This window comes from Varroa jacobsoni, unplaced genomic scaffold (genome assembly GCF_002532875.2).
Source record: "Varroa jacobsoni isolate VJ856 unplaced genomic scaffold, vjacob_1.0 scaffold_247, whole genome shotgun sequence".
NCBI classification, from domain to species: Eukaryota; Metazoa; Arthropoda; class Arachnida; order Mesostigmata; family Varroidae; genus Varroa; species Varroa jacobsoni.
The window spans coordinates 52,245-65,322 of record NW_019213149.1 but is presented as its reverse complement, the minus strand read 5'-3'; the positions used below and the strand labels follow the sequence as shown (position 1 = coordinate 65,322).

Here is a 13,078-nt window from a genome sequence, read left to right as displayed (position 1 = left end):
CCAGCTCGAATCTTCTTTACAAGACTTGAAATTATGAAAGTCTCTATCCAGGCGCTTAGCAGTCTTCCCTTGGAATACCGTAAACAGCGCTGTGTGTCATATACCTATATACCTTCTAAAAATTCGAAACGAATTTCTTTTTATAAACCAATGTAAAGTATGTTTTTTTAATCTAATTTACCAATTATCTTTGAACAATATCTTTTTTATCAAACACTTACGATAATTCAACCTCCCCGACGGTAGCAACGACGGAACTAAATTTGAGACAAACAATTCCTACATCCCTTGTGTATTCGAGTTTTTGAATAGGCTCAGAGCTTACGCAAGTCTACCTATAAAGGGCCGGAGGAGCAATGTGAGCATAACTCAGCCATCAACGTAACTACGCCTGGAAATTGAGAAGCTAAGGGAAATAGGAATAACGACGGCTGTCTTACAATCTAAAATTATATGGCTTCTTCGCATATGTGAAGTCGCACATATGATGACTTGATAATGTTTCAGAATGATTCTATGTGCCAGCATAAATACCAAACATGGTTTTATTAATGCTAAACCACGCGGTAGCATTTGCAGTAGACATTTCATTATTCCAATGAATCTGTCGTGGCAGCTACTCGATTTTTTGCTAATCGCTACAAGTCTAATGTCTTGAGGAGTAAATAAATGCAATTCGAAAACAAGCACTGCATAAAAATGGTGACCAAAACAATAATTACGTTTCTGAAGTTTTAAAGCCTCGTCTGGCGCTGGGGGTTAAAGTCGGAGTAAAACTCGGCCGTTTTTTAATCATGATTGCTTCTTGAATGCTTTAGTCTTTAGTTTTTGAATTCCTAGATATTCTCGCTTTTTCCACTTTACATGTGCGCTACTATTTTATTAATGTTTCTAGTATCCATCAAGGTTTGCTTCTATTTATTTGACTACTTTTTTTTATCAGATTATAATTGAAAAAGGGCAATTAGACGCATAAGTACAATCGAAGCTAAATTTTTTCCAGGCATATTTTTAACTGAAAATATACATTTCAGTAAAAGGAAATTTGATTATATTAATTGTTATATGCTGCAAGTTGTATTAGGAATCCACCCCTATACCAAGCGAAGTAGTTGATCGTAAGCATGGCTGTACGAGTAAATATAACGGGCTGAAAACAAGAATGAAGACATTTCAATTCAACTAGGAAATTACCTTTCCGAACACGTGAGGGATAATTCCGGGCTAAATATAGACGCATTCTCAATTAAAGAATCGGTCCGAACTACGTCGAAAACTTAGTTAAAACGGTTTAGGATATAAGCACAATCAAAAGGTGAGGATACTGAATAAACGTATCGCATAAAAAAACGACAAGGATCTTTGGTTATCAAAGTTACTGTATTGACTTGTATCACAAATCAAATTGAGTTTTTTCTAGTGACAGAAATGTTGTATGCGCACCTCGCCTGACATAGCCAGGTGATGTTGGGTTGCAAGTCTGTGGCATGAAGCATTGCCTCCTTGATGGCGCAAGTTGGCTATCTGCTAAAAACTAGTTTCCTACAAAGAAGCATCTGTAAAAGTAACGTTTGCTGACAGGAGACACAGATGATCGCAAAAAAAAGGCTATGCATCAGCGTACACTCCTGCCCAACGAGAGAGAAACAGGAAGAGAAAAAAGGGAAACGTAAAAGGGGATTGGGGGAGAACAAAGAGCTCGTCCCATTATGTTCGACAGATCCAGTAGGTGTCTGGGTTTAAGTCCTTTAAAAATGTTATGTACACGTTTTTCCAAAATCTAGTATCATGAGGACCCATTGGTCAGTAGTACGGAAGGCCTTTAGTGTCTCAATAAGTCTTTCCCTAAGATCCTTGAAAATACACAATCCCAGAAAGTGTTTGACTGGGCCATGAACATTCTTATCGTAATACTTGCAAGCGGCGTGAGGTGGCTTACCTATACGAAACTGATAGCCTGTAAAAAAATCCATGCCCAGTAAACAAGTGTGTCAGGTCGAATGTTAATTATCTTTGTTTTTTTCGTGAGCCACTTTTCACAACCTTAATCAATCCTTTTGTGACTTTGGTTGCACTCACCTGATCCTGCAATCATATATATTGCCATTTTTGCGGCGTTTCTATTTTTTATTATTCTATTCCGATGTTTAGTTGTCTTTTCATGCACCAGTAAATCCCATGAGACTTGCGTGGCGGAACCATTACTTATCAGAGAAAATAGTTCCAAATGTTCTACTTATCCATAGTGTTATTTGCCTCTGTAACTTCATAAGTTTAATAAGGTTTTTCTTTTCACATGTCTTCCTCGATGTAAGTGCGTCGTACAAGGCAATTGAGCTCACCACTGAAACCAGCATACTTCGGCGACCACCGTTAGGTGTGACAAACAGACTACCTAACATTCAAAGATGTTAGGTAGTCTGTTTGTCACATTAATGGTTTTGTTAATAGCATAGTGAGCATGCACCGCCATCGATCCTATTATTTAAATACTTTCTCGTGGTTAAAACTGTATGGCTGCGTAGTATAATGCTTAAATCACCAATCTTGGTGCGTCCGTTTGATATTATTAACTCAGTCTTATCCGGGGTGGTTCGAGGCCAAAGTCGATGACCCAATTAGGTATTATTAAGATTGAATTGAAAAATACCATTACCGCTGCTATGAGCAAACGCCACTACCTTGGTCGAGTATAGATAATACTGATGCCGGATGTCATAATACCCTATGTTCCACAGAAGAGGGCCCAACACTGAAATTTGGGGCTTTCCTTTGGACATGCGATACGTGGTGCCTTCATCTAATTTGAACTTGCGCACAGGTGCCGGTGTTTGACTCACTCAAAACTCGAATTAACACTGCGTAGCATAAGTTCATATAGTTTATGACGAATGAATAATAATGATCTTTGACCTAGCTAGATGAATATTAAATGATTATGGAACAGCATTCTTTGAAAATCAATAATTTTTTTTATAGCTTTATTAAGTGACTGACTTCCTTGCACAAAGTCCTTAGTGGCTTATTTAGCCATGCCGTTGACCCGTATACTTCCTCGTCGTGGAGTCCATTTGAGATAACAATACGGATACCTTTGACTAATAGTTATTATGCACAAAGCATATTCAGCAATATACTACATGTTACCTGGGATTTGGATACCCAAAACTTTCGGCACAATTTACTGGTTTGAAACCAAATAAATACTGGCGAACCTAAGATGACATCATTTCTACCCGAACCCTCGGCCAGCCTGCCACTTATCCTAAAAAATGCTGGGTTAAAATACTTCTGTTGAGCATCTAATAAAAATATTTTTTAGCAAGTTTATTTACGCTAAGAGCGAATGTTGCCTGCTGTAGACATGGCGTGGTTCTAAGGAAAAAAACGCGTACACATCTCCTTCTAAACCATATCCGCACATGATGACGAGTCATTATATACATCAAACGTCACCTTAATCGACTATCACGACTCCTTTAATAGATACCTCTTTGCAAGGGGTAACTAGTCTCAAAGAGTGTTAGAATGAGTCCTGATTGACTTCACGTTTAGTTTAATGTAGTTTACGTTTACGTTTAGGTTGTCTCGCTGTGTTTCGAACACCTATGTACACATTTATAACCACGCTTTCATGTCTAAACTAGTAAATAAATATAAAAATCTAATAAATATATTTCTATATACTCGCATATGTAACTGTTAATAAATGGATGAGATACGGTACAAAACGGAATGGGTTTGTTCGGTAGCAGGTACCTGCGTAGACTAGATTATCAAATTTGTTCGGTAATAGGTGCCTGCAGATGGGAGGTGCCCCAATCAAGTTAGCACAAGGGCAACCCATTAAGGACAAATTTATCCTGATGTCCTGCACAAATCGGTTGGAAGTCCTTCACAAAACCATCTTTTAATGGTGTAGAATCGTGTCAAATTTGATAATTCGTCTTAGCCTTAAGCCAAATTAGTCACTGATGAGAACCGGCTCATGACAAAACGTTTCGCGGAGGTTTCAGAATAGCTTAATAATGCAAAACCGTTCGGCAGAACGTCGTGTGTTCACTTATCTTTAGAATGAAGAAAAGCATTGCTTGAATACAACCAATAATTCTGCTAGAATTAAACAACAACTAAGACAGTGAAGCGGTAAACACTACATACATACATACATACATATTGTTTTAGCGATCTTTATGAAAAATTAAATGTCTGTAAAACTATGTATATGCTTTCACATAGCGTTTTAATAATAATATTTTACTAATATAACGAACGCATGATGCGCTTAGATTTTTTTTCTCGATGATCTTATTATATTTGTTAAGACTTCATTGACTGAGTTCTATGTACTTTAAGCATCTAATAATATCGATCATCATCGTGAGTTGGACTTCGTGGCATCTTTTGCTCCAGAAGTTTTTGTATTACTTCTTGTGTTGAAACATACTTGACTCGGATTTGTCGAAGATATTCAGCTTCTTCGAGCTCTAGTATTTTTATGAAGTTCTCTAATTCGGGCAATGCAAACATCTCCCAATTGATATCAGCGCCATCGTTCTCTTGCAGAAGAAATTGGCGATTTGTGAGTCCTTTTTCCATCCACGTTAAGGTCAACATGAGCGGCTTTTCAAGGTCGTCAAGACGTCGTAGTTTCAGTTTCCCTTCACCCTCCATATAACTCTCATACAACGCGTATTTAAGGGGAGAATCAGCCACCTGCAATAAAATATGTAGGTACATGCGCGCATATTAGATACGAATATGATGCATTTAAAATAAAAATTATTGTTCTGAGTGCATAGCAGGTACTCAGAAGGTTTCCTTAAATTTCTACATATGGTATGTTTACCCGTCAAAAGCGTTATATTAAAACTCTACATTCTACCTAGGTAAGTGGAACATTCATCCAGTCCTATGTCTAGCACGAACTAGTTATATGATTTCTATTGCCATATCTCATAAGTGACACTCTTAGAAGTATACGCGTAGAATATGAATGTATGCCAATACAAAAATAACGGCGACAATAATATATATTGTGACCTTGAACTTTTTGAGCAGGGTGACGATGACCCTCTGCGCGGTCATCTCCGAGTCAACATGAAGGGCTTTCATGGTGTCCATAGGCAGATAGAAAGATGTAAGCGTGCGGCCTTCCGTCAACGTATCGTCCTGTTTAAGAATGTCATAGATCGAAGGCGGTCGTGTTCCCGATATGACGTTAATGGGCCTCATAAGATTCATACAGACGCGAATGAATCCAGTCACCACAAGTGGACTGCTATCCTCAGCAGAAAGGCTCATCTCCAAATCGGGAAAACGCCTTTGAAGAAAAGTACAATGGCAATCACATAAATATATTGTAATGCACAAATATGAGTAAATAAAAAAATATACATTTCGTGGCAAAGGCTATTGATCTCTCGCTACCAATAATTCCGCTAAATGACTCAGTGCCGTTAAGATCATTGAAGCTTTGTTTCGTTCTCCATTTCAACCTATCTCGTACACACGGGTATATTACTATGACCGGCACAAGCGGAAATCATAAACAAGATATGACTGCGAAAGAGACTCAGTCCCCTGGTAACTTAAAAGGTAATAGGCTACTTTAATCGTGCAGTGGTAAATGTATATGAAATCTATTTCACAAGTAATTATTGTTTAATATATATCCATTTGTCGATAGATGAATCACATATGCACTAGATCTTGGTACCGGTGTCAACCAAGTTTTGTGTATCGCCTAAATGTATTGAAAAAAAAGTAAGGATTGACGATGGAGCAAGATGAGTACTCCTCTGCAAAAGAATCCCAAACGTTTTAACGTTAAAGGGAATAAAGTAATTTTAATTAAAGTAATTACAGTAACTCCTTATAAGTGGCGGATAGATTACGCATATTTATTACTGGTGGACCTAAACAACATTTTTTAGGTTTGAATAATATCGTTTTTATTCGTTTCACGGTTGCAGCATGTATTGGAATGGGCCTGCCCCTTTTCAACAGTAAACGCAATATTTGACTGGGTTCCTTTTAATTTTATCCCATTTTATATAGCCTATGTTGAAAATCTCATTGAGGTTTGCATGAGATTGTCGAAGGTATCAATGAGATTCGAAATGTCTCAATGAGAGATCTAAGTCAACGTAAAAAAACGACTTGCCTATTGTGTTTGTTGATAAGGTGCATGAGCTCCTCCCTGCTGAGGTTGGAGATACTGAGATTCGGTGATGGTGCTCGATCCACATGTTCGATTAACGGTGCTACCGGCGGCTGGGGTTGACAATCAACAGTAATAAATTGCAGGCAGTTTGCGTGGCACGTAAATTTGCACTGCGTGCACTGGACTAATTGACCGAGTGGGCCAACGCACCAAATGAGATCACCGCAACGATCGCACCACGCCGGATGGTCGAGATTCGTTGGCTGAAATTCATGACCCGCTCCTTGGCGTTCGATGTTCTCAATTTCGACGAAGCCAAACGAAGCTAGCTCTATTAATTCGCCGGCTCTTGGACGCTTTTTATTTGGTAGAGACTGATATGGAAACAACGGTAGCGAGAATTCGGACTCCAGAGTGCCATCCGGCGTCTGAATGTAAGCGTGTCCATTCATTCCGGATAGAAACGAAGGATTAAAGAAAACATCAGATGTTAGGCAGATTCAATTATGTTTTCAAGGTTTCTCGTCGTATCAATCAAATGTCTGTACTATAGAGAGGGAACGTCGATAATATTCGTATGAGAAATGTGAACACTGTACCTTGACGACAACTGAGGTGGAATATATATTCACTTTATGCAAAAAAATTCTATCTGTTTTAATTATTGGTGACAAAAATATTTCAGTTTATGCAATGTAATCATATAAGAAATTGCTTCGATTAACAGTTAAAATTTTGTTTTAAACTGGCTGATAAATTTTAGTTTTTAGTTGATCGAGTTTTATCTCTATCTTTTAATGATCGAGTTGCATTTTTGAGCGGTGAAAATCAGTGGCCAAATAGAACGGCTAGCATAAGCACTCGTCGTTCGATATTTCTCTCAAGGCTTACTACGTCATATCATAACTGTCCGATCGGTTTTTCTAGGCTTTCCTTAATCGCTAACGTTAGGCATCCGCTTGTGATGGGTGATAAGGTCATTTCTCGCGGTCGACTTACCTTTGAGCCCATTTTTTTGCCGCCCAGCAAAAACGATGAGATATTCTGCCAAAAGAAGTTAGGTAAAAAGTTGAACGAAGACGTTGGTAATCTCTCAGCTGTTGTGCTGCTTTTTCTCGCGAGTTGCAAAGTTCGATCGTCAACTTCGGACCTTTCGAAGATTTTACTGCTTCTGTCACCTCTAGAAATGTCGTCATGAACTGAACCAGCTGATGATGCCATAGCGCTTCTAATTCGCGTAAGATACAGTATGTATTAGAAACACAAGAGCAACCTATTTAGGCAGACCTAGTACATTTACATAAATATCTATAAAGTACAAATGAATTAGTGCAGCGGATCTTAATAGTAACAGGAAAGCTGTGCTTAATCATACTGAATGGGCCTCGTTTCCTTTACTCAATACACATATCGTTATATATAAGTCTACAGGTAGATATAACAAAAAGATCAGGTTCACTGTTTGACAATTATTATCGCTGAGATATATAGCTTCTCGAATCTCAAACTTGTATTTACAATGGTTTGACGGTATACAATGTGCTGCTTAAGTGATAAGTTACATGGGTAAACTGATGAATGTCATTAAACTAAAAACAGATAAAAATATAAGGTGGCAGCATAGATTCCCTGGCGTTAATATGAACTGCGCCCCGAATAACTTCAGACAGCACCATACAATCGATTTTCACGACGTAGATAATCGTTTTTTTCTGATAAAACATGACAATCCAACGTTAGCTTTTATGTCTGGAGTAAAGTGCCACTTTTAACCCTAGTAGGTTTCTCGATAATTCACTCTCGTATTAAAAATGATTCGAATAGTTTTAAAACGGTAGCTCTCTAAGAACGCTCAATGTTTGGATGGGGGTAGACTAGTATCGTTATTATAAAGTCTACAATATATTCAAAGTCGGGTGCACATCGTTTTCCTTTTTAACACAATGGACGTTTTGAAATGCGCGAAAATCTAAGACTAAATTGGATTCACTGATTCCGTTTTTTATTTGTGCGCATTATTTTTTCGTATATGTATAACTTTGCACCGTTGATTACCGGTTCCATTATGACAGTACGGAACAGCCGGACACATACTTAATGTGTCCGGCTGTTTTAGTCACTAACCAATCTATGCACATGCATCCACAATTCATTTAAACGCGGGACAGTGTGGCACCACGAGATATTTGCGTATTCTAGCGGTAACGGCGGCAGTACGCTCTGCCATGACAAGTGGTTATTAGATATTCGAATACCACGTACAAATTTATTAGTTTGACTTCTTTAGACTTACAGGATGTTCCAGCACTTAAAAGTTGTGGGTCGTCGAGCTCCATTCTTCTAGCTGTTCTCTTTTCTGGTTCACGCTAATTTGGATTAGTTATATGTTTACGTCCGGTAATTTCGACCGTTGGGTGCTGCGTCAGACGGCAACTTAGACTGATTAGCAACGCACTATCAAGCAGGCACTCTTCAGTTTACATTGACTAAGTAATTTTTGCAGCAACACATAGTGACGCGGCATACACTCAAATATTCGCCGATGCTTATGTTCGGCTATAGCATCGGGAACTATCAGTCACACTTGTTCCTGTAATTCCGACAGCGGTTTCTTTTTTCTACTCTAGCGGCTCCGTACTACGCCATCCTAGGTTCGTGCATCATGATGTAAGTTTAGAAGTAGCAGTTACTATTGACGTTCACACCGCAGCAACCAATTTACTCTTTGTTTAATTTTTGGTTAAGTTAGTATACAGACGGCACCAGCCAGAACATCGTGAATTAGTGTTTGGCATCGCCGTCTATTTGTCTAGCCGTATGCATCCATGTGAGTGCGACTTACGGTGCCTGGCCGATGATTTGAGCCAGTGCAGATCTCAGGACTATCAGCTGAGTGAACAACCAAACACTCGCCATATTACTCCTTCGCTCGCTTCGAGGCGCCGAGCGCTATAGCGGGTCAGACACAGCCCCGCTGGGGAACTTAGACACAAAATCACACACAGGCGCAGTGATATACTGCTAGCAAACCACGACTGAGGCAGGGACGACACTAACAGCAGCGACCGCAATCGTCGACTGCCTCCATCAGTGTGCTTTTCCTTATGGCGACCTCCCTCTACCTGAAATACTGTGCGGGTGCATATGAGCTACTCTGACGTAAAAGCGCGCGAACGGGCAAGCAAACATTCACCAGGCTTGTTTTGTGCTGGTACATTTGTTGAGTTTTGTTGAATCGTCCTACTAGCGTCGACAGGAGGCAGTAAGGTCAGCAGGCCTGACCCGACAGTCGCTAAATCCAGAAAAGTAACTTTTTGACAATTAGTAGTAGATTCTTTCAGAGAACGAGATAAAGCTAAAGGAAAAGAGATAAGACGCAGACAATATCAAGATTAATATGGTTGACACACACGCACACACACACATATGGAAGCACATGCATTCTGCAGAATTTGCGATTGACGAACTGCGGATCATGCTTGTCGAGTGATGATTCGTTGATTAGTTGAAGGTAAATTGGTGCATGAAAAGGCCATTTTACTTTTTTAATTATTAGGCACACACACACACGTTTGATACAGCGCCGACCAATAGCAAGCTGCATAACCAGTTGCTGCTGGTGATCACTTTTCTCGGCGCGCTAAATAATGATTGACCAGAACAGCTGCTCTCAACAACCCAAGAATAATAACGACAAGCACCACCGAACGTGGGGTTGACACTAGCGACCTTGTCTGCGTGCATTGCGGCCGCCTAACAACGTTGTTGTTGATGATCTCCTCTGTCCTGATATGTTGTTTGAAGACAACCTGCAACCCGACTGTTATATTATGTATTGTAGCAGCAAGGGGTGAAATTGCGCACCGCTAGACCGCACTATCGATCAAAGTTATATGCATGGCCGTGTGTGCGTCTCTATCGCGTGCTGGTGACTGCACTATCGCATAAGAAGTGCTATGAGTGAATTTATAAGTAACCTAAAAGGACGAGTTGTTTGAATAAACTTCAACGTATATATATATATATATATATATATATATATATATATATATAATACGAAGAAAGAAGCAGTTGTTCGCTCAAATTTCTTTAGGAACGCTGTGCTGAATATATTAGATATGCAGCATCGTCTTATAAATAGATGGATCGCAACTTCGATTATCATTTTTGTTTGGGCTAACTTATACAGACACTGATGTATCAAAAAAAGTATCAATCATTTGGCTCTGTAGCAGCTTGCCATGACCCAGTCATTGAAATTTCACTTGTTTCCTTAGGAATAACTTCCACCTGATTCTACACCACCGTTTCCTTAGTAACCCTTTTTTGAAATAAATCCAGTAAGTCGAGCTCTGCTTTTAGTTATTCTTAGATCTTCTGGCAAGTGTCAAATTTTGTTGTCTTTCCAGATATCGACTGAAGTTTGGAAACAGAGAAAGGTCAGAGAATGCTAATGTGTACGGAAGTCGAGGCTCCTTTAAATGGTCAAGTTTCTCTTGGGACGAGGTCCGCATTTCCTGGACCAAATTTCTTAGGCCCTTCAGCGCGGCCCTTGCTGTTAGTGTTTTCACCTACAAATGACCTTTCATTATGGACCGGGATGACTTGTTTGACACTTCTGCCTGCCCTGTAAGGATAATTCGACAATCCTTCATTACGGCTGTTTTCGCTTTTTGCACAATATCCTCTATACTGGCTATAACTATGATCCGAGATAACGGCTAAAAGCCGTTAATTCCAAATCACTGCCATGGTACAAAAGCACCTAGTTTTTGCCTGGCTTATGATGTCAAATTTGCTCGCTTTATTTTTTATTGAGTGTAAATAGGATGTGAAGTGGAGTCATTTTTACTTCATATTTCGAGCACGAACATTTTTTAAAATAGTTGAGTTCAATAGTGACAGTATCTCAATGTTCGTTATCCGGTTTCCACTATATCAGCCAATGCTGTCTTTCACAAAAGTGCCACGGCCTTATCATCGAAAATTTTCCTTTAACTTTACTGTCTAAAATTTAATTAACCTATAGACCATTCGGTAAGTAGCGTCTTATTTTAGACATTCCTTTGTTCCCGAGAAAGCATGGGTGCGCTGTAGTTTTACGCCTTGTGAAAAAAAGGAGTACGCTTGAAAAGGGAAAACGGAAAAATTTAATTGTCTCGAAATTTATTTATGCGTTGCAGCAAAAAAAAACTCCAAACAAATATTATCGCACAGCTGTACTTCCTATGAATACTCTACTGGAAACAGTCGAACAAGATCGATAGTACAGCCTGATGTACAAAGGAAGTCCTAATAATAAACTTGTAAAAGCATTATATTTAGTTCTCAGCATATCAATCATGTTCATCGGTAATACGTCATATGTTTATCTACGCTTGAGTTTTGCAAAATTCGAATCGACTTAATTGAAGAGTTAGCTCAATTAATTAACTTAGCTTTCTGCCACAAGTGAACTTCACTGGCCAAAAAGGGAGTAAGACTTAAAGTTGAATTTTGTTAGTTGTGGTCTTACAAAGGTAGTTAATAAAAAACTAATTTCTTAAGATGAGATGTAAATCCTATATCTGAATGACTAATGCCAGGTTTTTAGCTTACGTTGATGTTGATTCTCATGCTAATCAATTTACTACGGCCACGGTTCTCCACGACTCAGCATACAGACTGCATAGAACTAGCATATTGTTGGCGTGATCATTTGACGATCACATTAAATGTAACTTAGAATGAGTATCGTTATCGTCGACAGTACTACTGGCAGTAAGTTTACGCAGTTTTTTAAAAGCGACGTAGTTGTTGTTAATTTCCATACAAATAGCTGATAGCATGTGCTCTGCTACAAAACATTGCGACCATCAAGGACGGAAAATGTTTTAAATAAAAGCGAATAAATGAGGGTGATGTTAGAATGCTCGCACGTGCGACGGCCAGTGATGGCTAAATCTAAGGCGTTGCTGCACCTTACGTCCACGTGATGTTGCAGTAGTAACCCGTTTGTCTACCAAACTTAGGAACACCCAAGGTGGACTAGATTCGAAATAGAGCGAAGGCACAGTTTGTTTCCTGCTGGGAGCCAGTGTTTGCTTTTGTGGAGATAAGCAATGCTACATAGTTGTAGTACCGGCTGTAAAACTTAAAACTAATATATTTATACAGTAAAAGAGCAAGGCGTAGCAAACAAGCAGCACAATATAAAAACATACCACCTGAAAATGAAAAACATACCAAAACTGTGCCATTTTTTTTTTAATTTAAAAAAGATTTTGATTATCACGTTTTTTAGAAACGATTCAGCTTGTAGTGGATTCGTTTGGTCCCGTTTCAAAATACAAACAGCTTACTGATATTTAATCTGATTAATTTCAAGCGCAATCAAGATCTACAGCAGAATTGTTCCCATCAGATAGTTTGAATTTACGATATATATTATACGTAGATATTTTCAATTTCAAAATATTTTTGTTGGTTTTACATATTTTTAAAAACCTACTTGGAGTTTGGAACGGACGTAGCCAGAAATGCTAACGACATGTGGCTAGTTCGTGCGCTACCCTATGTTCAGAGGCACTTGTCCAACCTGACCGTTAAAGAAGCAGATTTTTCTATTTTTTGAATTGTCGAAAATGCTCAATCTGTTATTGTATCAGGCAGATGCTGGCTACGATTGATACCAACTGAGTCATAAGTACTATTTAGCAAGACTACTCTACAAACTCTGACGGCATTTATAAAAATAGATTTAAAAAAAACGACATTTTGAAATTTTTAGGTTTTCGAGGGAGTGGCGAAATTAAATGGTGTAGCTAATACTACGCATTTAGATTGGGTTTTGTTTTGAAAGAATATTACTCTAAGTTCTAGGTCAACGACATACTCAGTCGTATCCTTAAAGACCTAATGAGGCAAATATAG

General features: G+C 38.8%; 1 protein-coding gene and 1 long non-coding RNA gene across 2 annotated transcripts; one reads left to right on the top strand and one right to left on the bottom strand.

Moving 5' to 3' along the window:
• Window positions 1-2,949: 2,949 nt before the first annotated feature.
• Window positions 2,950-8,559, bottom strand: LOC111258569 (ras association domain-containing protein 1). Its single transcript, XM_022829953.2, has 5 exons — window positions 8,460-8,559; window positions 7,166-7,394; window positions 6,167-6,594; window positions 5,044-5,323; window positions 2,950-4,716 (listed from the first exon to the last, which is right to left on the bottom strand). Exons 2-5 carry the CDS (start codon window positions 7,385-7,387, stop codon window positions 4,360-4,362), a joined length of 1,287 nt encoding a protein of 428 aa, XP_022685688.1. The 5' UTR covers window positions 7,388-7,394; window positions 8,460-8,559; the 3' UTR covers window positions 2,950-4,359.
• A 154-nt stretch (window positions 8,560-8,713) lies between these two features.
• On the top strand, window positions 8,714-11,714 carry LOC111258570 (uncharacterized). The gene is made up of 3 exons (XR_002679067.2): window positions 8,714-8,833; window positions 10,576-10,795; window positions 11,350-11,714. It is a non-coding gene; the product is annotated as an uncharacterized LOC111258570 (long non-coding RNA).
• The last annotated feature ends 1,364 nt before the right edge of the window (window positions 11,715-13,078 follow it).

Coding starts and splice junctions, on each gene's coding strand:
- LOC111258569 (XM_022829953.2), bottom strand. CDS start 7,387: ATGGCATCATCAGCTGGTTCAGTTCATGACGACATTTCTAGAGGTGAC. Junction 6,595..7,165: donor GCAAAAAAATGGGCTCAAAG/GTAAGTCGACCG, acceptor GCTTACATTCAG/ACGCCGGATGGCACTCTGGA. Junction 5,324..6,166: donor CTTATCAACAAACACAATAG/GCAAGTCGTTTT, acceptor TTTTCTTCAAAG/GCGTTTTCCCGATTTGGAGA.